The sequence below is a fragment of the Mastigoproctus giganteus genome, chromosome 10 (assembly GCF_048544385.1).
Source record: "Mastigoproctus giganteus isolate SK-2022 chromosome 10, ASM4854438v1, whole genome shotgun sequence".
Lineage (NCBI taxonomy): Eukaryota > Metazoa > Arthropoda > Arachnida > Uropygi > Thelyphonidae > Mastigoproctus > Mastigoproctus giganteus.
This window is the reverse complement of record NC_143584.1, coordinates 75,523,473-75,551,402: the sequence shown is the minus strand read 5'-3', so window position 1 is coordinate 75,551,402 and position 27,930 is coordinate 75,523,473. Positions and strand designations below refer to the sequence as shown.

Here is a 27,930-nt window from a genome sequence, read left to right as displayed (position 1 = left end):
GGTTTATACGATAGACTGCTTCACCCCTACGCATCTTTACGTCAGTTAAAATGTATTAAAAAAAAAAAGTTCTTAGGCACAGAGATAGCAAATCCATCCCCCCTCCAACTCCCGACAGATGGGAGCACTCTCCCACTTGTGTTTATGTCTGACGTCTGCTGATTCTCCATCTAATATACTGAACAGAAAACTTTAGCACTTAACTATTGAATAGTAATGCCTGCTACTGTTGCACTGGTACTCGATGCAAGGATAAAATCTGCCACTTTCTTCTTTCATAATCGAAATCTGAGTTAATAATACGAATGCACTGTGTCACGTGCTACAGTGAACCTCGTAATCTAGCAAGGCTCGTTGATTTACCGAGAAGCTATGATTTCTTTAACGAACTCAGTTTAAACTTAAACAAAATCCGATGAACCGACTGACTGCTCCAGTATACCCTTCACAGACCCGAATCGGTGGCAGCTTAACCTCAAAACCTCCACCGTCTAATCATTCAACTTCGCTGTTCGGGTGTGCTTTCTTTTCCAGGCCTGTACTTGCAGCCATAGCAGCAACTCGATGTTATTGTGCATATACGTTGTAGGAAGGAATAAATGATGATCACAACCAATTGTTATGCATAGCCATTACACGCCTATGTTCTGCTTATGTCACCGCCTGGGCCGGAATGTTTGTACCCTCCAGGTCAAGGGAGGACAGACAGGGTTGCAACTAGCCGAGCGTGTCCGGATTCCAAAGGGAGGGACGGAGGATTGTAGCATGCCACTACCCCAACCCCGGCCGTACAACGATCCAATGGCAGCTCACGGCCTCCCACTCCGGGCAGTGTCAGCGTAATTTTACAGCCGGGCCTAACACGCTGCCTGCCCCGAGTAGCGTGCGTCTTTCACAACCTGGTCTCAGACAAAACTGGATGACTTGTGTGCTAGCAGACGTTCAGGTCGTTTGTCTGAGGAAGGTGATTGAATTGCTTATTTCTTCGCCACTGTTCGTTCCTCTAACCTCGCGCGAATTTCATCGTATTTGCACGATGGCTGTGACGTCTCTCGAGTGCAGTGCTGCAACGGGCAACGCCGTTTAAGTTTTTCATGCCACCACGAACGGCCTGGGCCTTCATGGTGTACGAGCTGGGACGAAATGAGCGCTTCTGTGAATCTGATGATGCCATTAGCTGCATATTCACGCCTTAAACCTAGCGAAGGTAAGTAAGTAGTTGTAATTGTTCGCTGAGTGACAACCATGCTATGTTGTTTGTTGGACAAGCATGCCAAGGGCTAACTTGGCTCCACCCTATAACTAGAGCACGAGTAAAAGGACCGGTTTAGACAAGGTTTATACCCGTGACGCGGTAGGCAGACTAAGGAGGCGGCATCTTTAAATCGGGCGATGAATCTACCCTCCTCCGTTTTCTATTCGAAAAAAAAAATAAATAAATAATAAATAAAATATCAAACGTTGAGAATCACGTTGTACGACTAATCTGAGCATCGCAGCCAGCAACGTTGGAGACGGAAGTGTGACTAACACCCTCGTGAACTGTGCACCCACCGAAGCAACTAGTCAGCACACGCCCTTCACATTCCTGGGCCTTGTGCCGCGGTTGTGGCGGCAGTTATGCTGTCTCGCCGTCTGGGGGCCAAGGTCTCGGGGTGATGACTTGCCCGGGCTAATTATATAACATCGTAAGTATTTTTACCTACTCGTTTACAATATAATTGTATTTACTATATGGACAACGTTGGTTTGTTTCATTAACCGCCCTCGGTTTCTCTAGGTCAGTTCCTCCACCGATATAAGTTGCCAACATTTGTCGGGTCACGGGAATTACTTGCAACTTCATTATGAGCAACCCCTTGTGAAAACCCAGCTGGAGAGTTTCCGTTTCTCCGTATTGTGTTGTAATTCAGTCACGAAGTCTAGCAATATGGACTTCGTGCTGTTTCCGTGTATAAGAAGTTCCTAAGAATTGTTTCTTGAACTACGTATGTCGGCCTATTTCTTGCTACTTAGCGAGGATGATGAAAAGATTAGTAGCGCGTGTGTGTGTCTATCTGTAATATCTTATGGGTGAAATAACTGATAAGTGATATCAAAAGGGTAATGCTCTCATCGACTGTAACAGATAAAGCGATCGATCCTCCTTGGTCTACAGTCGTATTCTCTTCGCTTAAGTGTCTTTTCTTTTGTGTGTGACAGGGTTTAATTGAGGACGCTATTTCTTGGGTTAGCGACCGAGTAATTTCCCCGATATGAGTACTTCTAATTTGTAACAAAACCCATTTGCAAGAAAGTAAAAGTAATTTATTAACCCGAATTATAAGAGTTCTGTTGACACGAGCATTAGGGAAAACGTCACTGTTTTTAAAGGCTAAAATCGCTATTTTTCTTCAATTTATTACTTGAGTTTAACAACTTTTATTTTATGGAAACTTGATGAAATATCGAAACCTTTGAAGATAACTGCTTGAGTTGCTTTAGCCATAGTTATGGTGATCTTATTATTAACAGAGTAAGCTTACACAAAAATGTTTCCTTCCTTTCCAAAATGGAATGAAAAAGTGCTCTGTTGTGCAACTTCAATGTACATTCAGGCATCTTCCTCAATAGTCCAACCATTCCCTTTGATGCACATACAGTACACTTGCAAAACTCGACGTTTCGAACTCGATCTCTCGATATGCCTATCCTGGCTTCCTTACGTTCCTCCATTACCACTGCCAGTCGCTCACCACCGTTAACCCGATCCAACTTCGGTTGTGAACGAGAAGAAAGAAATGCAATGTAAACACATTAAAAATATCAACGATTCTTGCTTTACATTCAACTTATTTTCCAGCTAATTTTATAAAACAGCCACTTTTCTCTTATCGAATGTAAACCAAAGAACATCGGTTTCTTCCGGATTCATAGACCAAAAGTTATATCATGTGTTGCTGCCAGTGGCTTAAACTTCATTTTGGTTTTAAACAACAAATTATGCTGATCGCGATATAATAACCAATTATATGGGTTCGGGTATATTTCTTTTCAATTATTTAAAACGAGAGACAGGAGATACAGTACTTCTTTCCAGTATAGTAAATTTTGAAATAAATGTATTTAATTTTCAATATGAATTTTATTATATTTTCTTAAAATCATTTGATCATTGACTGTAATATATGATTTGGGAGGGAAAATCCGTTAATTTTAGTTTAAATGTGAGCTTCTTTTACAAGAATAAGAATTTTTACTTGCAGACAAGATTCTTATTAACATTTCTTAGATTTTAAAGCAAAGAGTTATTTGTAACAAATAATGCAAGACTAATCTCGCTGTTTTTGTTCTCCGAAGTAGCTTTTAACTCTCCCCTCTCCTCTCTCTATCCCTATGCAAGCTCACATCAAGGTCACTCATCTTTTGCACACTAAGGCTGTCTCAAAATATCAGGACAGTAGCGATAAAGTATGCCAATCCATTTAATGGCTGCCTGTCTGCCTGGCTACCTTTCGAGATACGGTTGTACTCCCTGGGTTTTTTTTTTTTTTTTTTTTTTTCCATTTCGTGACTTTTAAGGCTCTTAATTTATTGTGAAAATTTGTCTCCTTTCACTGCCCAGGGCGCCACGGGTCTTTCCTTCTAACACCATAAACTCCAACAACTGTCGATACTTACCCGTCTTACAGCTATGGGGATTTTGTCAAGGGCAAGATGTTAAAGTGATTTAATCCTATAGTATCTCTCTCTCCCCATGGCATTTAAAGGCAATGAAAACTGGATGTTCTGATATAAATCGCCAATATAAAAGAGGAAAGATTCCTGAAGGTAATAAATATTCCAATTATGGTGGTGATTATGGATTCTCTAGCTTAGGGGTTCCCAACCTTTTTTTAACTGCCGACCCCCTTTTAAAAACGCATTTTCCCTCATGGACTCCCCCTCATCCAAAAAATACACACAACAGACTTTTTTGTGTTCCAAAAGGAACCATGTTATTCGTTACAAAGATATTGTTTAATATACGTTGTTAGTTTCTGTGATGCTATGAAATTAGAATTTGGCAGAATTATGAGAGGATAACTTTCTATTGCAGATCTTGAGGGGGAGAGAGAGAGAGAGAGATTCACACGCACACAAATGTGCAGAATTCAGTTTTCAAACACTTTGGATAAATTCTTTCTTTCGGCTAGGTACTTAAGTTAACATGTTCTAAATATATGTACATAAGCTCTTGAATTCTCAAATATTTTTATTAATAGGTCGCGATTTTGCACTTGACCTATGAACTTTTTGCAAATTGGCAAACGCTTGCGGATAGATTTTAAATCATTCCACTGTGGTTTCTGTATAAGGTTCTCAATGCAATTATTTCGAAGTGGGGAAGGAGGCGTGGTACTAAAAGGCTAATGGTGTGCAGCTAAGAAAAATGGCGGTAGCATGCGCTCTTTCTTTAGTTTCATCATATTGCACAAAAAGAAATCGCGTTGGGTGAAATCAGAACTCCTGGCTTTGCTAGGAAACGTTTAAAAATTACATTCTTCTTGTCATAACCTTTTGGGAAACAACACTACCGAACGTAATGAGGTTTTTACGGTTTACATTTTAATTAGTTTTAAGTTATTTAAAATGATGGTAGAAAAAGTTACTACTCCTAATTTCGGAAGTACGCCAGTAGAGGATTCCTATTTAAACTCTTCTGGCCCATCCTTTGTGCAGCCACATAGACAATTTGGCCGATTAAACCACTTATTTCTGCCAATGCAAATACTACCCAGCGTCTATAATCTAGATGCAGACGGGTGGAATTTCATTGATTCCTGTGCCTACAGAAGATGCATCAACTTCCAACAATTCCTTCAAGCATGATCCTTTTTCACTGCTTTCGAACAGGAGAGTATTTGCTAATGATGAACATATACTAAACCAGTTCCTGCTTCAGTGCGTAACCTGACTATCAGTAAAATAAATAAATAAATAAATAAATTTGATGTCCCCCCCCCTCAGAACGACATAAAATGAACTACTGTGGCCACTTCATAAGACGACCGGAATATGAAACCCTAAACTTTAGAAGGAAAAGTGATAGATAAAAGACTCTGAGGAAGAAAAGAAAGAGCTTGGATAGATGATATTAAAGAATGGACTGAAATGAATGTAGAAAGATTATTTCATGCTAGCAGAGACCATGACTTATGGTGTTCTCTGGCCGCCAACATATAAGTGGGAAATGGCACATGCTGATGATATAAATGAAAACGTAAATTTACGTAATTGATACCACAGTCATTGGGTATCTTGGTAAGAAACCTAGGACGTTACCGAAAAATACCGGCCCTAAACTATGACGCGTGTAGGCCCCAACAGCAAAACCTGTCGGACTGATAGAAAAGGTAACGCTACAGTCTTTTGTTGGGTGCACCAATTGCTTCGCTAGGTATAATAAGCTGGTATCATGGTGGAGCAGTCCTATTTTTGATTTTACGAGGGATACGTATGTCCCACTGGTTTATGCTCGGTCTCGAACCGGCGACGCTTTAATTTCTGAATTTAAAGTTTAAATAATCGCGTACGGCGTTTATAATAATAAGCATCGAAATTATCTGCTGTACTGTTGCTGAAAATAAAGTTATAATTACATCGGATCATTATACTCAACGCTAAAATTAAATAATACATTCGTTAAATTGAATATTTCAGGAATTTCGCTTAGATAAGACATTCATTCTTAGTGCATACGCAATGCAAAGTTCAAGAATACGCAATATTGATAATGGAAAAGCTTCTTATTTATAAAACTCATCTTTCATAATCATGGGTCATGCCAAAAGAAGAAATAGTCATTGGGTAAACTGCAGAAAGTTAAAGTTAGTGATTGGACATTGTGCCATAACTGTTACAATCGCCGTAGCTTTGCAACGTCACCATCTTATGCAATGTTTTTCAAACTTTTTTTGAGTAACAAATTAACGGAATACCAAATCTATACCAAATTTATTTTGTTTATTTTATCCATTCAGTACAAAAAAAAAAAAAAAAAAAATCTTGGTCACCTTGACCAGAATCAAAATAATTCAAATTAAACACATCTCAAAAAATTATGCTTTTGGGTAGATATAGTCGGTATATATTTATTTTGAAATGCATCAAAATTTGGAAATGTAGATGGCTTTCCAATATTTGGTGAAATATTTTGTGGACCACCGACTGATGATAATATTAAGTCTTATATTAGGTTGACTGATATTAAGTTTTATTTGTTTGCTGTTCAGTTATTTTGAGATGCGAAGGCATCGTTGGTATGCACTAGGATCTCTTGGCATTCCTCCCCCTCCCCATTCTATACTTTTCTTTGTAACCATTTGAAACGTAACTAAATATTAAGTGATTGCGAAGGGCGGTCCTGCAGTTCTGCGGAATCCTGTGGAGATAATTTCTTTTATGCTGGTGGAAACCTGTCCCAGATGAGCGGAGATTTAGGTCATTGCCACATTTTGCAGTGCTAAGAATATTCATCATGTTGCTTTTGCATAGACAGTGCAGTGTTTCGTACTAATCAATGTGTTTGGTAGTTCCCCATATTTTTTTACAACTTCATTTATCCGACAACGTTTAGTTTGAAAGCATCAAATATTCTGGTATTATTCGTGGTTTGTTTATCTGTGCTCCATTCCAACCTATTCATTTAACTGCGGTGGGGGGTTGGGGGTCTTAGCGTTTTTGTAGTCATCTCTCTTCCAATTTCGTCCTGCCACCTGCCCTCCCGTATTCTAGTTCCGGGATTTGTAAATGAAGTACAAGGTCAGAAAATTCAGTTTTGGGAGGTCTTCTCACTTTCCCTGGTGCCCTTCCCCATTTCCCCCTAGGGAGCGGGTCTCTCTGGCTAAGAATCACTGATTTAAAGTACTGTACAAAATCGAATTAGTCAATTGGAGTCCACTGTTACGGATATGAATATAAGTTTAAGCATTGAGTGACATATGCAAGGATCATACAACTAATAACGGGTGAGTGGCCTAGATAACATTGAATAAAGCCTAGAATTCTTAAATTTCTCATTTGTCTATATATATATATTTTTTTTTGTTTTTAATTTAGCTCAGGAAAAAGCTCAGTTACAATGCATCTGAATATAACGGAAAATAATAATAATAAAATGTACCACAGAATACAAAAATATCTATTATTGTCAAAACGTCATTATTAATAATTATACATTTATCTGTATGACAGGGTAACTGCTTTTCAAACTTTAATGGCACCCTCTTTAACTAAAATTTTCACTGACCTTCCAGCTTATAATTGTTTCTATGCTGTAAATTTTATCTTAAATATTTATTAGAAATTTCTGTAATCTTAATGTGGTTTACTCTTTTTAAAGTTGAACTGTTTGTGGGACAGCCAAACTTTTCTCAACGAGATGCTTCAGTGTATAAAAATACCGTTGGGAGATTGGTATTATAAAAATTATAGCAAAAATAAGATTTGGTAAAAAAATATACTAAAATATAATATTTGCCAACTGAAACCGCAGCGTTGTAGTTTTGGTTGGTGCAAACAGATTATACTACATAAATTGATACTGAACAGCAGTGGTATGATTCTGTGTGCCGCGACACTGCTTCTCAAGTGTGTGGAAGATTTATAAAAAAACTCGAGATAGCTTCTTATCTCGAATGACAAAAGTTAGGAACCACTGCTCTACAGTACTACAATGCTTATCAGCAAAATAAATGCCTGTTTAATAGTGCAATGCTATTTGCTTTATAAATCTGTTCACTCTGTCCTCACTTAATTTTTTTTCTCGTGAAATCTTTCTTCAAACAGAATGAAACTTCATATTCTGCGCGGTTCAATTTTAGAAGAAAAGATGAGAATAACCATCTCATTACGTGGTCACCTTGTACATGGTCAACTTTAATGTTTTATTAACGAATGGGGACTCCCAGTATTCCCATCAGTGTAGGATATCACATTATCATTCAGTGATAAATAATGCTATTTATAATAACATTTATCCACATTTGAATCTTTTTATTATTACTGATTATTTTAAATCTTATGAGATAGTGGTACGGTAGTCCTATTAAACAGTGCAAATAATAATTCTGAATTGCTGATCCACCTTTTCACAGTTTCTAATTTTCAGAAGAAAATAAACCTTGGCGCAACTACCAACGTACTTTATATACAGTCGTAAATCCCGGTGTGCCTAAAGATAAAAACATTGTGTTCTAGTAATTTTTACCGATCTTAGGAAGATATGAAATTATCAAGGCGGCATTTATTGCGTTAACCTTCACTGTGACCTTGATGATCCTGAACGAAAGCATCCGAGCAACGAACCAGTACATCACAAAATTCTCCACATTTTCCCTTGGAGGTTCGGTTATTAGACTACAAGCGTTATTTCAAGCACTATTTCGAGACAAGTGTCGCGATCGAGGAACCCGCCACAGGCGCAAGGCTAGAAGGGGCGCAAGGTTTAAGATACTTAATGATAGAAGTGAGTGAGTTAATTGAGAAGGAGGGGGTCGTTTATACTTCGGAATACTTACCTCCAGCGCTGAAATTCCTTATAATGGCTCTGATTTAAAATGTTAAAACAAATCTAATCTTGCATTTTTCCCCCCTAAGTTGTTTGCATAATTCATTTCGTATCCCTTACAGTGTAACTTTAATGTTTAATGGTTAATTTAATTAATCCTAACGTGTATTCTGAGTGATTAAAACGTGTACTTAGTTTAAAATGAACACTGTGAATGCCTATCCATCCCCAGATGACGGACAACTGAACTGTCCCCGAAGCGATGTCGTCTGGGTGATGGAATGAGTTCTGAGAATGAGTTCAAGTAAATTGCTTCAAACAATTTTAGCTATGTACAGACATGAGCACTGCACTAAATTTCACTTAGTTCACAAATTCGAATTCTCTCTATATAATTGGAAGTGTGAACATTACTCAAGAGGGAAAAAGTCAGGTTGACAGCAAATTTTCAATGCATGTTCTGTTATTCCCTGGGAAGGGTTTAAGACCAATTCCGATTCCATATCCCTCCCCTAATTTCTTTTCTTTCCAGAAATGTGGTTTTCGGATATTCAAGCATGACTCGAGAAAGAAAGTTCGGATCGATACCAAATCAGTGGGCGAAATTGAAAATTTTACGAACCGGAACGCTCGTTAATAAATATCCTGTTTTTAATAATCAGGTGTGTACGTGACTAGCGATGCGTATGACCAACCGAAACGACGTGCCGGTGTGTTCCACTCTCTCCGAGCCAGTCACCAAATTATCAGCATATGTTTAGTCGGTCCCTGGACAGCTTTTAACACCAGTTGCAAAACTCCTTTCCTCCCACCACACACAGAAATCTATGTATACAAATGAAATTGTTTCGGGCATTGCTCGAGAACAGGAACTTGGGACGACACTAAATTTTCAGCCTATGTTTTCTTGGTCTCTAGGGAAGTTTTAAACTCGATTCATAACCCCACAGTCCCCTCACGCTTTCGCAGAAGCATCGCGATAAATTTAGAACAGCAGTTCCGAGCATTTTCAAATTTTCTGGATTTATTTAAAATGTTCTTGGGAACGACCTTTGCACCAAATTTTATGTCGATAGGTTAACCCCTATCCCCTGCCTATCCATATATCCGCCCTAAAAGAAAAAAAAAAAAAAAAACTATACAAATCTCACTTCACGGCTACTCATCACAATTGAAGCTTTGGCACACTTGAGTATATTATATAAGATTTTAACCACTGATTCATGATGATAATCAAACGTAACGTAGTACTACCTAACTTGTTTCAGCCCTAATAATGAAAGCAGCAGAGTGGTCAGTCATTTGGGAAAGTTTTCAACTGATTTGTTCTCAATTTCTGATAAAAAAAATAAATAAGAATTTCTGAATAAACAAATTGGAATTTTTGACAATGGAGCACTGTAAACGTTGCCTAGTAACCACAATAGTGGAAAGTTGAGAAACACCCAGGTAATATGGTCTCTCGCATACTCCACTAATTAAATCGGAGCAGAAGCTTTATTTATCACGAGGTACATTGAAGAGAAGGCCTCCGTAGCCGAGTGGGCAGGAGCGGGAGTGCAGTCGCACATGCTCTTTGAGTTGACCGGGGTTCAAGCCCCTGACTGCTGAATACGGTCGATCTGCCAACCCGCACTGGACCAGCGTGGCAGATTATGGTCCATTTCCCTCAGCATGAATTGTTGAGGAGGCTTCCATCCTGCAGTGGGTTGATAACGGTTGCACTTTACTTTTTTTTTACATTGAAGAGGGGAAACATACTACTGTAGCACGTGCATCAACAACAGTTAAAAGTTAAAATTAAAGCTGAAAATTTTATTGGCAAAAATTTACCCGAATGTGTAAATTGTTTCTGTAGTTTAAAGCAATCCTTATAGCGAAAAGTTTCTTGTATATCTCATTAATTACAACCATAGAACCCCTCGCAGAGGACACCTGTTCGTGGTGTGGGAAACTCCCAGTGATGCTGCGGTCTGCCAGACTAGCATCACTGGGACCCAAAGCCAACAGCCTAGGTTCCAGTCTACCACCAAAGGGATCCTATTTGTTTGCCGTGCCCTGCGATTCGTGGAAATTTGGAAAGGGATTTACTGGCGGTTGAGGAGGCCAAGTTTCGACACATCACTTTGTCCCCTACTTCTACAAGGCGGGTGGTCCTGGGATGGCTCTCCCAGGATCAGTCGGCTAGTGAATCCGCTGACAAGGCTCAATCGTGTCGATGCCATGCCCCTACGCTCATGGTCCGAAAGACAGGATTGACGGTGGCGGAGGTGTAGGCATGGTGTTTGAGCAGCCCTGCCGTCCCAATCCGAGTGCATTTATTGCTTGGCGGATAGTGGGCGACCCCTTAGGCTGTGTGGTGGATGGGGAGCTTGTGTACTGAAACAAATAAATTCCATTAATTCTGATAATCTCAATCTTTTTTTTTTTTTTTTTTTTTTTTTTTCTGTGTTAAGCAAAACCGTTCATCCGTACTTAGGATAATAGTTTCAAACAGAGGATGCATACGCATACCTCTGTCCCTATTCATAACAACGCATGAGGTCTCTATATACGCTCAGACGTGTTTTTCTTAGTCTCCCAGGATTTATCTTTTTCAGTGTTTTCTAGGCCACCCCACCTTTGTAAAAGTATGTCCCCATAACAAAGAAATTATGGTGAGTGTACTCATAACTTTCTTGGCTCTGTGAGTGAAGGGATAGCGCTCTGCTCCTCATCCTTAGTTTGCATTTTTTATTGAAATTATCGCTATTGATAACATTGAACAATGGCTGACACTTAACGTTGTTGTTTCCCTTCACTTACAGAATTTTTTTTTTTTTTTTTTTTTTTTTTTTTTTTCTGCTTTGGCCTTTGACCCTCAAGCTTGGGGTTGTTAAAGGTCTTGACACCATTCTGGAACTCTAGGGTGGCTGATTGTTGCACTGGGGTACTGAAGATTAATTTGTTTTGTGCAAATAGCCAGCCATTACCATGATTTATATTTTTTCAGCTCTTGCCTACCAAATAAATTGGAATAATACTGGCAGCCATACTGTCTTCCCCATTCTCTTTGACCAATAGGCTTAAAGGTCATTGAGTTTTGGCGGACTTTTGTTAAGTCACCATTTTGTGTTTGCATGGCTGCCTCCATATGGGAGTCGCCATTTTGTGGTGTAGCTATAACCTATAGCGTTTTTGTATATTGAGTTATTACAGACTGTTGGTAATACCATTTTAGCTTGTTATACTATCTTTGGTGCAGATTATTGGCTGCACTGTTATATAAACATTATCATTGACTATAATATATTTGTTTTGGTAACCAATAGTTACCTTGAAAATATTGTGTATACTTGAATTGCCATTTTTATCACTATGTCTTTTAAATTTTGTAACTTTTGTTTGGGTGCTCCTAATATTTTGCCCTTTAGTATACTTTCTTCTCATGCCCTATAGACCCCCTCCATAAAGTTTTGGGGGTTTTGGCTTATTAGGGACTCAGATATAAGCATAATTGTCTTGTTTGCTCAAACCTGCCTTCAATATTATTTTTGGGCTGGTTTGGGCTGTTATTTTTTTTAAACTTAAATCGCCCTTTTCTCGATACCTATTGGGCGGATCCTGCTCATTTTTGGTGTGGTAATTCAGATTAAAAATACTTATTTTTGTGAATTTTTTGAACGCCCCTGGTGAGTAGAAACAGAACTATTCATTATCAAACTTTAGGTACAATTACATTCCAAATGGATAGCTCCACCAGCTCAAGTACTTCTCGTGATGATAATACAGGTAAGTGTCCCCAACTATTGAACATTTCAGTGTTGGACAGTTCTCTTACACAGAAGTTTGGACCCATTGGTTCGATTCTTACCAGTACTCCTTCCAAAGTTGAAGGCCCTCTGGCTTTGAATGAGTCTCAGTCTAAGAGTCTCAAGAACTTGATTGTGGACATTAGTAATCCTTCTGAATTGATTTCAGCCTTTAACTTTTATAAGAATCAGTTTTCTGAAGTTTCACATTCGTATAAGGGCATTCCATCTAAGTTTATTACATCATCTTGGCAACTTTGGAATGGTGTGGAGGAGATAATTCAGAAGTTGGCCTTTGCTTTGGAGGAACAGAAGAAATTTTTCAACGACTTCGCTGCCAAAGACGTTGAGACGACTTCAAAGCTTAAGGAGGAGATTGCTTCTTTGCAGGTTGCAGCTACAGATAATATTTATTTGAAGGAACTATTAACATCAAAGGATTTCCAAATCACAGAACTTCGTACAAAACTTGCAACTGTGGAAGACTTTTTGACTAAATTTGAGGATGTTTCTGCCAGCTTGCTGGCTAAAGATAACCAATTGAAGGATATCCAAATAAAATTGGATACGCTGACGCAGCAATTGGATGAAATCTCCAAACCCTTGTCTGTTTCCTCAGACCCCTCGACAGCATCCACGTTTGCTACAGTAACTACTACTAATTTAAGACCTCAAACTGGTCCAGCTCTAGCCCCTCCACCTTCGGGTGCTCAATCGAAACACGTTCTCTTCGTCAAAGCTGGCGTAAACAGTACGGTAACGTCAAGCGAAGATGTAAAACAACTCCTTTCTTCGGATTTTAAGCAAGAGTTAAAGAAGGTTAAGATTAAATCAGTGCGAAAGCTAAGGGAGAAAGGGATAGTAATAGAGACTGCTACTGAGAATGATCTCCGTACTTTGGAGAATTGTGGTAAATTTGCGGACTGCGATCTTCACATAGAACATCCTAAGAAGTTAAACCCAACCTTGGTAGTTTTTGACATCCCTGGGGATTCCTCAGATGAGGACTTTTTGGATGACTTGTTTGAGAAAAATCTCTGTAATAAAATTGATAAAAAGGATTTTGAAACAAATACTAAAGTAAGATTCAGGTTTGGCTCGAAAAATAAAAATACTTGTCATTTAGTTTTCGAGGTTTCCCCGAAAATGAGACACTGCTTATTGAGTTCGGATTGTAGAGTTTTCTTGGGCTGGACAGCCCACAGTGTAAAGGACTTTACCATTGTTTCGCGCTGTTTTCGTTGTTTAGGATATGGTCATTCCGCAAAAACTTGTCAACAAACTGCTAATGTATGTGGTCACTGCGGTGATCAAGGTCACCAATTTGACAATTGTACTAAGAAAGACTCCCCCCCTTGCTGCGTTAACTGTAAGGTGAGGAGAAAGGATAGTAAACACTCTTATAGGGATCTTAGCTGCCCGGAATTTATTCGAGCACAGGAGCTGATTCGCTCAAAAACTAATTTTCAATAGAATCCTCCATTCTTCTTTTAGTCCTTCGCTAAAAGTTATACAACTCAATTGTCAGAGGTCAGCTTCGGTTACTAATGACTTAGCAAAAATTGCAATTGATAAAAAGATTTCGTTTATGGGTTTACAAGAATTATATTCAGTAAAGGGTTTGGTTAAAGGCTTTCCTTTTTCGTTTCGAATAGTCTCTTCTTATATACAGCATATTGGTACTGGGGGGAATGCCAGGGCTATGGTTTGGGCAGCCCTGGTGGTGGCTGACCCCTCATTGGTTGTTACTAAAATTAATACCTTGTGTTCTAATTTTGCTGCCTGCGCCTGCATAGAGGGTCCGTTTGAAAAGTTTTATGCTATATCATTGTACATGCGTTGTTCACAAGGTGTACAGCCAATTGAGCCTTTTTTAATCTATCTGGACCACGTATTATCGCATTTAGCTGGTGAAAAACTACTAATTATGACAGATTCTAATTCTTCTTCGTCGCTCTGGTCTTCTTTTCCTCCAAATCTTAAGGGTGAGTTGTTTGAGGAGTTAATTTTTTCTAAAGGTTTAACGGTTTGGAACATTCCGTATTCACCTCCAACTTTTGTTTCTGCTTCCGGACAGTCCAGTGTTGATGTAACTCTTACCAACAGAGCCTTTGGCAGTAACATTCATTCTTGGTCGGTTCAGCCCACGTGGTCCGGTAGTGACCATAATGCCATTGTATTCCACATTAAATTTAACGTTTCCTTGGGCCCTTCCAGACACACAGCTGATTTTCCCAGATATAGAACAGTTAATATAGATTGGTCACTTTTTGATGCAAAATTTTTGGATACTTTTACTCCTACCTGTATTGCTTTTCTGAATTCTCTGGACACTAATTCCCATCTTGAAGAATTTATGAAGTTATTCTCTTTTGTTTGTGACTCTACATTGCAGAAATGTTCTCGTTCCCCTTCTTCCGTCCCTTGGTGGACGTCTGAGCTCTCGAACCTGAGAAAAGCTTTTAGCTCTGCAAGGCGAAAATTTCAAAGGGCTAAGCGTTCACATAGACCCCAGGCGGAAATACAGACTTTTTACGAACAGTATAAAACATCAAGGAGAACTTATTTCAATACTATATATAAATGTAAGAGAAAAGCTTGGGATGATCTAATTTCAAAAAACTTAAATTCTGACCCTTGGGGTTTTGTGTTCAAACTGGTTACTGAGAAGATTCACCCTGGTCTGATCCATTCTTCAATCCTAAAACCAGATCTCACGGAAACTCTTTCTTGGAAGGAATCCATCACTCTCATTTTACAAGAAATAATAAAGGATGATATCACCGTTCCTGAGAGTCCTTTGCAGACTTCCTTAAGATTGAATCATCTTTGTTACTCTGCTTCAAGTGTTGAGGAACCTTTTTCCATTTTTGAAATCGACAACTCCATCAGTTCACTTAATTCGGGCAAATGTCCCGGTCTGGACTTGATGGAGGTGTCCATACTGAAGCGAATCTGGAAGCTTTGCCCGACTTGCATTAGTGACTTATTGAATTCTTGTTTGGCTGGTGGTTGTTTTCCTGATTCTTGGAAGGTAGCAAATTTGAAAATATTATTAAAACATCAAGACAAACCGGCAAATATGGTTACTTCATATAGGCCTATTGCTTTACTTCCTGCTTTAAGCAAAGTACTAGAAAAATTAATCTCACTTCGTTTTCAGATTTATTATAACAATCATTCTCTTTCGGCACGTAATCAATTTGGCTTTCGGAAAGGGTACTCAACGGTGGATGCCATTAATGCCACCCTTGATTTGACAGCTGCCTCTAATAGCAAATATGTCCTTGGTCTCTTTGTAGACTTCAAGGGGGCCTTTGACACCTTATGGTGGCAAAGTGTCCTCGCGAGGTTTCGGGAGGCCGAGGTTTCCATTCCTTTATACAGGTTAATATCAAGTTATTTCTCAAACCGTAACATTGTTGTCTCCTCTGGCTTTGAAGTTGTAAAGAGACAGGTTACTCGTGGCTGCCCCCAGGGCTCTGTTCTGGGACCAATTTGTTGGTCCGTTGTTCTGGATGGGTGGCTCACTCAAAATCTACCATATACACATAAAGTTGCTTACGCCGATGATTTGGTCGTTCTCATCCTTGGTAATTCCAGGTTGGAATTGGAGGAACGTGCCAATGAGGCACTCCTTGATCTTGACTGCTGGTGCCAACTGCATAAGCTCGAGGTCTCAGTCTCAAAGACAAAGCAGATGCTGTTGAAGGGGCGGCTAGCTGTTAACAGACCACCAACCGTAAAACTTAATGATAATTCTATTGGCCTTGTAACTTCTTTCAAATATTTAGGAGTCATGCTGGATAATAAGCTAAATTTCGTCCAGCATGCGAAATACTTGCTAAAGAAAATTAAAATCCTCACTGGCAAAATACTTCATATAGCAAGATGTACTTCTGGTTTAAAATCCAGTGTGCTTCGAACATATTACAGATGCATCTTTATCCCGATTATTGTCTATGCTGCTGGTGCTTGGGGCCGTAAATGTACTACAACTATGGTTGCAAAGTATCTTATACAAGCGCAACGTTTTTTCCTTTTAGCAACATCACGTGCTTGCAGAACCATTTCTACCCCAGCCCTGTTAGTTTTAACTGGGAAATTACCAATTCAATATGAGGTTATTCAAAATTTTCTTATGTTCCATAAAAGTCGAGGTATTCTTGTCCAATTGAACCAGTATTCTAACAATTTGGATCTTACCTATAAGGAGGAATGTAAAAGGTTGACAGCACTCTTTAAAGATTCCTGGCAACAGGATTGGAATCTTAATACAAAAGGAAGAGTAACTTATAGTTTTAAACCTACAGTAGAAATTTTTACTAGGGATAACTTTCCCTGGTTTACGCCAGGTCTATATCTCACCTTTCTTCTTTCTGGGCACGGTAGCATTAATTTTAAGCTTTTTCATTTCGGTCTTGCTAACTCTCCAAACTGTTTGTGTGGTGAATTGGAAACAGTTCCACACATAATATTAGACTGTCCTTTATATGTTGATTTACGGCTTCCTTTTCAATTAATAACAAACGTGTTTGATGTTTCTGAGTTTCCTCTTTTGGTTTCCTCTTTGGAATTGTTTGGGGCTTTTTCAACTTTTGCGGATAAGGTTTTCAAACGTCGGAAAATCTTAATGTCAGATAGTTCTTAGATAACATCGACACCATTAGGAATCTAACTCTTGTGTTTTAGGTATAATAATGCACAGTTTTTGTTTTGCCCTGGTTAGGGTGGAGTCTTTCTTCTTGTACTTCTGTTGTAAATGAGATGTCTTAGCTCGTAGTTAAATGTAAATATGTAACAAAGTTTTAACTCTTCTAGAACTTCTGTATTATATTGTAACTTACAGTTATTACCTGGTTTTGTTTTTGGGTTTTTGAGTCTGTTCTGTGTTTGTTTTCTAGTTTTGTATATATGTATATCTCTTCTGAGAAATTGAGATTTTGTAAATTTCAGCCCCATTCGGGCTGGTGGTTGATTCATTAAGTTAAATGGTAAATGTAATTATTTACTTAAGTGTTGTTCCAATAGTTGCTGAATTTTGTTGTAATAAGTTAATTGGTGTTATTGAATCAAATTTAACTTAACTGTAGTTGAATATACTTACTTATTTTTGCTTTCAATTGGAAGATTTTATATAACAAAATATAAATAATATTTTGTAATAGTAAGAGTTTTAAAGCAATATTTGTTGAAATGTTTTTAATTATTTGCCACTAGTGTTGAGGAAATTCTTTTTTCCTCTTCTGTTTCCTTTTCTAACCTATTTCTTCCGTTTCTTTCTTCTAACTATTTTCCTACTAAGTCCTTCCCATTTATTCTTGATGTTTTGCATCAGTATGAAGTATAGTTGTTCCTGGCTGCCTCCACGTGGCTAGGGACGGGAGTCTGGGGGTAGAAGGAAATTGCTTCTGCCCCCAGACTGCGAAATGCCAGGAGCCGGCACACAACATACAACAGAACACACACTTACACACAGTAACGGGTTCAAACATTTTATTAGTTGTTCTTTCCTTGAAAAGTTTTTTTTTTTTTTTTTTTTTTTTTTTTTTCTGCCGGCTCAGCGATATGCTTTTAGAGTACACTGCGGTGTATAGGGGAAACCCTGGATCCCGCCTAACAAACACAAATACTTGAATCTTTTTTTCTTGGACCCCAACGCGGTCCCTACCAGTAAATAATGACAGAAACGAGCATACTAGCTCCAAAGCAAAAAAGCACAGAACAGAACAGAAGATAGAGGTCCAACGCCTAGATTCCTGATAATGCATTTCTATTTCCGAGAAACCTATAGGGAAAATGTCACCCTTCTTTATCCAGAAGGGTTTGGAATTGTTGGCAAGATCCCAAAATCTGTAAAAGGCTGCATTCTGGGGATATCCTTATCGAAAAGAAATGTGAAAAGCACTCAACTGAACAGTTCTTCCGAGCCACCTCTGTTGGGAGAATGCAGTTACTGTAACACCCCATATGACACAACTCATCTTGTGGCATGATCTCTGAATGGGACCTTCTTGATATGTCTGAAGAGTTGATCTGATCTAAGTTAAAAGAACAAGGAGTGACAGCTGCTAAACGAATATTCATGCTTGGGGATGGGAACCTAGTCCGTAGTAAAAATGTCATCCTTATCTTCAATTCACTGTCATCTCCGAATTCAGTCACTACTGGGTATTTGCACTGCCCAGTAAGGCCATACGTATCTAATCCACGCCCCTGTTTTAAGTGTCAGAAATACGGACACTCGCAAATGACATTTCCTAGTGCTCTTACATGTGCTCGATATGGCGCAAAGGACCACGAAATTACAGTATGTGCAGTCCCAAAACCCATTGTACTAACTGCCAAGGAGAATACCCCACATACTATTTTAGTCTGACGTAGCCGAGTGGTCAGGAGCGAGAGTGCATAGCACGCGTTCCTTGAGTGGACCGGGGTTCAAGCCCGTGACTATTGAATACGATAAATATTTGTATTGACGATTTATTGTAAACTCTACTGACTTGGTTGTCGTGCCGGAGTATAAACAGAAAATTTATTTATTTATTTATTTACTCTAGAGCGTGCCAGAGGTGGAAGGAAGAGAAGGAAATACAGAGACATACCAGGTGGCAAGAAAAGCGGTGATACCTCCAAATAAACAAAACATACGCTCAGAAGACAACAGTGAAATATTACATCGGAACTCAAACAGAAATGACTTTCACTAAACGAGTCATTTACTAACATCGCACGATACTTACTAAGCTTGAAAAAAACCCGAACAGAAAGACCAATCAGCTGCTGCTCCTATCTCTGTAGCTCTTAATGCTCCACCAGTAACAAAAATTGTTAGAGAAAAGACTGAAAAACCAGAAGTACTTCCTGTAACACAAAAAAAAAAAAAAAACATGGATATCGAAGTAAATGAGGTAACAGATGATTCAGTGAACACTGAATGGAAGTATGGAAGCTGACACAGGACAGCTTCCATACTTCCCTAAAAAAAAAAGAGTTTCAAGACTGAAAAACTAAGCCCTCAGGATTTCGGAAGCTGGCTAGTGGATCCACAAAGCCCAACTAATGGCAAATTCATTCAATGGAATTGCGGTGATTCCGATGGAATGATTATGACATTTAGAGCCTCTCCCCATAGGCACAAGCCAGAGTGCCCCTGTTTGCAGGAGATACCTAAAGGAAATGAAGACCCTACCTTGCATAATATCAGCATGATACACAAAGAAAGAACCCCATCATAGAAGCGGCTGCAATTCACCTCTTTGTATAGTTCCTAACAATTTGCTCATTATATTTGCCAGCTGGGATTAACATCTCTCAGAGTGACCTTGATGACCCCATTACGTAAAAGACCGCCCCTATTCTTTTATTAGAAGATTTTAACGGGCATAAATCCTGTGGGACCGATACTAATGTGAGGGGTCCTTGGTAGAGACTATAGAGCACTTGCTCGAAAATAACGAGCAAGTTCACTATATCATGTTTCTCCCTCCTAAATATGGGAGAAACATCTTTTTTCACCTGCCTACCCGTTTACTGATATTGATCGTTCCATCTACTCTCCTTTCTTTACATGGTAAACCACCTCCTACCATTTCCAGTACACTCCATTCAGTGCTCCTGCGGTCTTCCGTCAGAAGGATTTTGAACAATCTTGGTGCTAAGAAATCTTTGTCTGGATAGTATTTCTCAACTTGTTCTCAAAACCTGTGTTCCTGAACTTAAACCTGTTCTGTGTCGTCTTTTTTTATTTTGTTATTCCAAAGGTGTTTCCCATTCTGCTTGAAATTTGCCCATATCCAGCCAGTTCCTGAAAAGGATGACAAATCCCTCCCGTCCAGTTATCATCCCATTGCACTTCTACACTTTCTAAAGGAATGGAGAAATCAATTAACCGCCAACTCTTGAAACTATCTACAAACCTTCCATCTGATCGACGATCGCCAGTATGGATTCCGCCAATGTCGATACACTGTTGATATTCTGGCATATGTTATCCATCTATTGACAAATTCATTGGAAAAGTTTGGTGAAACTCAAGCAGTTGCTGTTGACATGTCAAAGGCTTTTGATCGTGTTTGGCATAAAGGTATTCTATAGTAGATTGTTTTCTGTCTTCTATCTTTTTCACTAATGCTGGTGTTCCCAAGGTTCAGTTCTTTTACACTTGTATTGTATATTAATGACCTTCTTCCATTGACTGGAAATCCTATCCATAGTTTTGCCGATGATAGCACATTGCATTCCACTTTCCATTTTGAGAAACCTTGCCCTGCTCAAACAGCTTCAACTTCTCGAATATCCGCTACCAATTCCTTAAATGCCGATCTCCAGGTAATTCTCCAGTGGGGCAAAGATGACTTAGATATCTATATTGTATTATATATAGATATTATATATTAGTTGATTTCAGTCCTTCTAAAACTCAGTCCTGTCTTATATCTCCCAAAAAGGATTCTTCTGCTGTTATGCGTATCTTCGATGATACTCTAATTTCTAGGTAAGGTCATATCGCTATTAGGGATTACCCTGACTTCAAATCTCTCTCTCTCTCGGCATAAGCACATTACAAATATTGCTTACTCTGTATCTAAAAAACTGAGTTTTCTCTTTCACCCTCGGCATTACTTTTCTTCCATAAAGCTATAAATTCAGAACCACTACTGTATGAAGTTAGGAAGATTGTGAGCAGTTTTTTTTCTTTCTTTTTTGCTATATTTATTATTTTCAAATAAGAATTTTAATATGTTAAACGCGTAGAGTGACAAAGTATTAGAATGGACCGCGATGATTTTATTTGTATGATCGCTATCAGCAGTAGGTCTGTGAGCAATTAATTTTAGAATAATACGTGATTTTCTTGAAAATTTAAACATATATATAATGGAGTTGTTATTTTGATAATTGACAGGGAACTAAACTGAAGTCTTTAATCTGTGATGCGAGCAACTGTATTTATGAATTTTGATATCTCAAAGTGCCAAATAGTGTTGTGTATAAATGTTGGATATTTCTCGGAAATAATTAAAAAAAAAAAACAACCGAGGGGTAATATGAATCCGAAATTTCTGCGGATCAAGTTGCGTAACCGGTTGCTGTATTGGCCACAAAGAGGCTAAAAGCGGAGATAGTTAACTTGAAATTCTCGTAAGTCTCTTAATCTTCTCGGAAGTATTGCCCTTTAAAACCGCAAGTTTTATTCTTTGAAATACTTACATCATTTTAGATCCTTTGGTAGATAGCTACACGTTACAGCATGCGATTTGAACAGAGAACGACCAACAGGATTTTACCATTGCAGAAGTTTTCTGATAAGAGTTTAATGCTATTAAATGCACTTCTACTTATGGAAGTACTGCTTCCTAAATTTGAGGAAGTTTCTAAGAAATAACCAACGAAGTTGTAATTTTAGAGCAAATATTAAGAATATCATGTTTGGGTATATTTTATTTCTTCCATCAGGCTTTCCATAACGTTTTAATTTAGCTGCACAAAGCACTCACATCGATTTCGTTGAGGCTTGTAATCAGTTGCCAAACTACAAATTCTGCCCCATCCCAAGAGATTTTCTAACGCGCTCCACTCCCCGTGGTCGTTAAAAACCATACGGTACTAACCGTCGTTCCCCTTAGCCCTCTTCGTCACCCAGCTGTGGCGGAATTTGTGGTATGGTAGTTTTGTCACTGTAATCATCATGCATGAATCGATAACATTTTAATGTCTAAAATGTTATCGATATTTCTGTTTGGGGCTCGTCATGTGGTATCAGGACTTGTTAAATAAGGAAAACAGAAAAAAGTGATATGTAGTTGTAAATACAGTATATAACTTCGAAGAATTCACGCTCTAACATCTTTGAAGATATGTTTGCATTCAGCAACAACAAGAACATACGAAGTGACCGTTGAGCAAATAATCAACTATAACTGAAAGCGTGATCGCACGTGAAATTTTTTTTCCTTTCAAACAATCCGTTTTATTTCATAATCCGCCAATTTTTTCTTAGAACACACACACAGTTAACGGACAGTTACGTGTAATATTGAAGTTATTGGTTATAGATAGTTAGAGTAAAATCTCTTTAAAATTTGGTCATCTATAAAGTTTCAAATACTCTGAACCATATGGAAAAGCATGTATACAGTGTTATATTTATATACACTGGTGTTCAAAGAAAGTGCATCACCCCTTAAATTGTAATTTTCGTCCGAATAACGTAAGTGTATGGCAATTTTGCTTACAGATTGCATCAGATAAGATTCACACGCTTTTGTGATAACGTAATATTGCATCAGCTATTACTTTCAGCTTAATAAGCACGCTCAGCAGAGTTGCAGTCATTCATTGCTTGTGCCAGGATGGCGAGTTACGTGCAGTTGACGCCACGAAGAAAGAGTGCTATTATTGCTTTACGCGAGGAAGGATGTCCTTCCCGTCATATTGCTTATAGAGTGTCTTGTAATCAGTCGACAGTGAGTAGATTTCTTTCCAAACTTAAGAATACTGGTTCTGCTGATAGGAAAAAAAAAAAGGAACCGGATGCAAACGAGTCTCTACGCTAAAACAGGACCGTGTTTTGAAGCGCTTATGCCTTAAAAACCGTACAGCTTCTTCGTCTGAGCTCAAAAGAGAATGGGAAGAACATACAGGAGTGGTAGTAAGTGCAGCAACAGTCAGAAGACGCCTCTTCAAAAATGGACTAGCTCGTCGTCCTAAGAAGAAGCCCATCCTCACACAGAAAATGAAAAGGGTCTGATTAATTTGGTGTAAGGAGAATGTAAAATGGACCCCCGAGCACTGGAAGTCAGTTATTTTCTCGGATGAAAAGAAATTCAACTTGCGTGGCTCTGATGGGAGACAAACTATTCACCGTACACGTGGTGAAGAATACCATCCAGACTGTATGGTGTCTACAGTGAAATTCTCTACCAGCCAAATGATATGGGGGTGCATTTAGTATCGCGGAGTAGGTCACCTGCAGTTTATAAAAGGTTCCGTAAATGCCAGTGAATACCTGGCTATATTGGAAGGCAAATTACTTCTAGCCATTAGAGACCATTTCAACCTGCCAAGTAACTGCATCTTTCAGGACGACTTGACATCAGCTGAAAAGTGAAAGTAGGCACTTCTGTAGTTACTTTAGCTTCATTTCTGCATTAGAGGTTCGACAGCAATGTGTTTAAATTTGTTACAGGTGAAAAAATGGTTGTAAGAACGGTCCATTACAACTCTTAGTTGGCCAATAATGTAATCTATAACTGATCTAATTTGTCTTGTCTCCTGCGATCAAGTATATTTATAAATATCTTTGTGTTGGAAAAATGTTGTTTATTCTCAAGTCGAACTGTTCACAAAGATTGAATAGTCTATCTCCGTTGTTGTTCCTCTCTTTCTCTCTGAATCTTCCAATAACTTTGCTATTTTGCTCGGTTCCTACCATTGCATTGAAATCCCCCATTAAAAATACTTCTTTGTTCTTAGGGATTTTTTTATATTAGTTCTCTCAGATCCTCCCAAAATTCATCCTTCTAGGTATCAGCAGTGTCATTAGTCGGGGCATATATTCCAAAATACATATTTCTCTCCCGTACTTTGTTCAATCCAACGAGATCATTCTTTCATTAATAAATTATGTTATGTCTGAAATGTTTATCTGTCAAATAAACAACAACAGAAACTCTTGCTCTTTCACTCTTATCGACTCCACTCCAAAAATGGCAGTATTCTCCCATTATTTCCTCTCCACATCCCTTTTTCATTGTCTCCAGTTGCACAACGATGTCTAAATTGAATTTTTGCAGTTCATCCGGAAGAAAGTTTCTTTTAATTGAAGGACCTTGAATATTCCAGCAACCCAAAATCATTGTCCTTTTCCGTTTGTCGAGTCGTTTCCGAAAGTGCAGTCCGTTTTCATTTCCAATTTCCACTTGTAGGTAGTTTAGCATTTGTGTATTTTTTTTTTTTTTTTTTTTTCACTGAACGAGGAGCTAGCCCGTTGGAGCCACCCGTAACCTGGAGGACTGGAGTATCTCTCTTAGTCTGGCTCCTACCCTTTGACCTGTCGGGCTTGGGAGGCCCTATCAGTAGTCAAGCTACTGCCGACTTAGCTCTCCGGGTCATCGGGACACACAAGCCACCTCACCCCACTGCGACAAGGTGGAGTATATCATCGGGGGTTTGAATATGTAAATTATAAAATTTACATATTCAAAAGCCGTGTAAAAATATGCTTTAATAAACCTATTCATCTTGCTGCGATTATGTAAAATGTACTGGTCAAAATTAGAAAAATAATTAAATATATCACAAAGATAGCTCATAAATTCGAGGGAGTGTTTGTTAAACATTGGCGCGAAACGCCCTCATGAGTTTTGGTCCCCTGTTTTGGGCTATTTTAATTTTTATCAAATTTCGTTTGTCGTGTATCCAGTACGTGCTATATAGAATTTCTCGGCACGAAAACTTTTTGATACCTAAGTGATTTGAGAGTTTGTGGAAAACGTTTACTTTTGTAAAAGGAAGTGAGTGATTATGTAATGGATATTTGAGGATAGAGGTCTTATCTTTTATGCCTCGATTTATCAAGGCATAAAATGTAATGTAAATAAACAAAACGATCTGTCAAATAAAGATAGAGCAACAGCTTACTGGAAGAGATACAGAAGGGAAGATTAAAATCTTTTTTTTTTTTTAGCAGAATTGACGAAGGTAATTTGGCTAAATGTGATGTAGCTGGAACAGTATTTATACAGGAACAATAATCCAAATTTTGTGCTGAACTTCAGTATCTTTAATTGGTGACAGCAGAATATCCTTCAATAAATCCAACATGAATATCACCAAATATTTCCTTTTTAAAAACGTCGATATACGTGAAAAATTAAATAAAAAAAATCAATATGAAAGTTTCAGGAATATCCGCTTAATACAAGCTGAAACAAGTTACAACTCATTATGCAACACATTCTCGGTATTAATAACTAAAAAATGAAGGTGTAAAAAGAAGACAGATTGATTTTGCATGTGTGTGGTAATGATCCCGAATGTCTTGTAGTGATGAAAGTACTTTCCTAGTATCGGGAAAGTGCTTGCTAAGAAAAGAGCACCTTTCCGAGGAGGAATAGTAAAAAAAAAAAAAAAACTTTCAGCCCACCGAAGTAGGGAGTTGTCTGATGGACCCATTTCATGTTTTCAAGTTTTTTGACATTATATTCGAATATTACAAAGAATTATTTCTGTAATACTGAAATTTCTTCCTGCTTCCCTAATTTTCATTTTGTCTTCAGTTACAGCGCTTCAGGAATTAGGCAGATCATCTTGTGTCCATAACCCTCGATTCTCAAGCGGTCCAGGAGAGGCGAAATCCCCCCCCCCCTATCACAATAGCTTGATTAAATTAGAGTAAATGCGCTTTGTTTTATAATATTAGGTTGTAATATCGTTAACCATTCGTGCTATCTGTACAATGTATAAATACTTTTTCAAACTTAGTCATATTCAAGCCAGATTTTAGCTTAATTTTCAATTCCCGTTCACTCACGTATATCATCACTGTTATTTCTCCTTCCCTATAAAAACTGAGCGGATCTTCCCCTGCCTCAGTTACTTTTTCTTTTGTAAACTCCAGGAATTTCACTAAAGAAAACAGAAAGAATACTGTACTCGTATAGAAGCTACCTCTATGTTATATCACGAACGTGGCATTTCGTCTTACTATTACGCCGCAACAAGACTGAGACCGAAATAGCAGATTTCATCAAGAAATAGCAGTCTTGAAACAGTACAAGTAAGAAGACTGATCAATGCAATATTTTAAGATATCACAACGAGCTCACTAACTCCATAATTTCTTTTCTTTGTACTGTATTAGAAAATATCCTGAAAATTTTCATGTATATAATGACCGTGGTTCAAGCCCGTGACTACTGAATACGGTGCTGTTTCTTGTAATCTGTCTATCTTGTGAACTCCTCTGACCGTTTGGTCGTCCCGGAGTATAAACAGAAAATTTATTATTATTATTATTTCACAAAAGACTCTTGCTGACTCTCGTATTTTCGCTACTACATCACATAAACGAATTTAATAATGGGCGGAGCCCAGGCGATCGAGTGACAATCGTCGCCCAGAGTGTTTCGTTATTTTGAGACAAACTGCCAACGGCTGGTAATTTTGAATCTGTCAACATGAAATTTCTGTACTTTAAGAGAAACTGTTCTGAAATGGATGGTGGATACTAGCCGTGAAGGTCACGGAACTTGATATGCATTGATCGCTGTCAACGCAATGTTTCTATAGTTTGAGACAATTTTTTGTAGTTGTATTAGGGTTGATGTCCATATTAGAAAATTGAATTTTCGTGAGCCATCTTAAATTTTTAACAATGTTTTATGAGGCAAACTTTAGCAAAATATGTATGCTAGTATAGGTGGGTTTCAAACATGAACTCAACATAAAAGTCATAACTAAACATAAGTGACTTGGAAACAAAATTTGTCAGGCCGTTCCTGAATTTAACAGTATATAACCTTCTTTACCAACATCATTCACTCGAATGGTGTTGTGCGAAATTTTCCAAACAATCTTCAAGCTAAATCACGTCGTGTGTCTTCTCTTGGGACATCTACCCATCCCTTACCTTATCCATATTCTACTTCAAACGGGTATGACTAGGTTTTTTTTTTTCAGAAAGAAAATCAGTAGTAATCCTGCTAATTGTAGTCTACTCTCCGTTTTTTTATACATTTTTGTAGAAGTATTTTGAATACTGATATACAAAAATATGCCTTTCCTTTCATAACTACAAACCAGTACAGTTTCATTCCCAAAAGATTCTTATCTTTAAATCTGGTCATCTCTAGATCAAGGATTCATTATGGTCTTCTATTTTCGATCTTTTCAAAGCGTTTTTTTGAGTCAACCGCATCCTTCAACTTCTCTGTGACAGTATAGCGGTTTATCTACTTGTCACTCGTTCGTCGAGGTCAGTTCGATTCCCGTCGACGACTGCAGAAATAAGATTCCTTCTGCATGACAAACTATAGTCTTATGGAATTTTGTCCCCATTGATCAGTCTTCTTGGTCGATTGTAGTTGGAGTAGCTTTATCCATCTCATTTTTCCTTTGCAGTGTGGTGTACCTCACGGCTTTCCTCTGGACCCTCTTGTTTATCTGTGACGTAGCCGAGAAAGCAAGAGCGAGAGTGAAATCGCACGCGCCCTTTCAGTGGACCGTGTTTCAAGCCGTCACTGCTAAATACGATTGTTTGTATTGATGATTTATCGTAAACTCCACTTACCTGGTGGTCGTGCCGGAGTATAAACAAGAACATTTAAATAAATGACTTTACTGTTTTCGGAATCACAAGTTGAATATATATATATATATATATATATATATATTTTTTTTTTTTTGTTATGAAAACTCTAAACACAAAAGGTATTAGAACCTATAGCACTAAGTACCGTGTATGGATCGAAGATTGAGTAGACTGAAAACACTCTTTGACATTAGACTTGAATTTCTGTAGACTACAGTTATCAGGAAATATTTGTGAAGGAAAGTTGTAACAAAAAAAAAAAAAACAGAAATTGGAGGGATAAATGAGGAAGA

The 27,930-nt window shown here is 38.2% G+C and overlaps 1 protein-coding gene across 5 annotated transcripts in view; it reads left to right on the top strand.

Moving 5' to 3' along the window:
• Positions 1-27,930, top strand: part of Atx-1 (Ataxin 1) — a 313,804-nt gene that overhangs the window by 221,589 nt on the left and 64,285 nt on the right. Inside the window, exon 1 of one of the 5 annotated variants that reach the window (XM_090382385.1) lies at positions 946-1,207. The exons of 3 other annotated variants lie outside the window; for them this stretch is intronic. In XM_090382385.1, the coding sequence (XP_090238511.1) occupies positions 1,144-1,207 (64 nt within the window). In that variant the 5' untranslated portion in view covers positions 946-1,143. Of the gene's footprint in view, positions 1-945; positions 1,208-1,593; positions 1,689-27,930 lie in introns of those variants that run through there. One more of the 5 variants, XM_090382388.1, reaches the window with a different exon arrangement.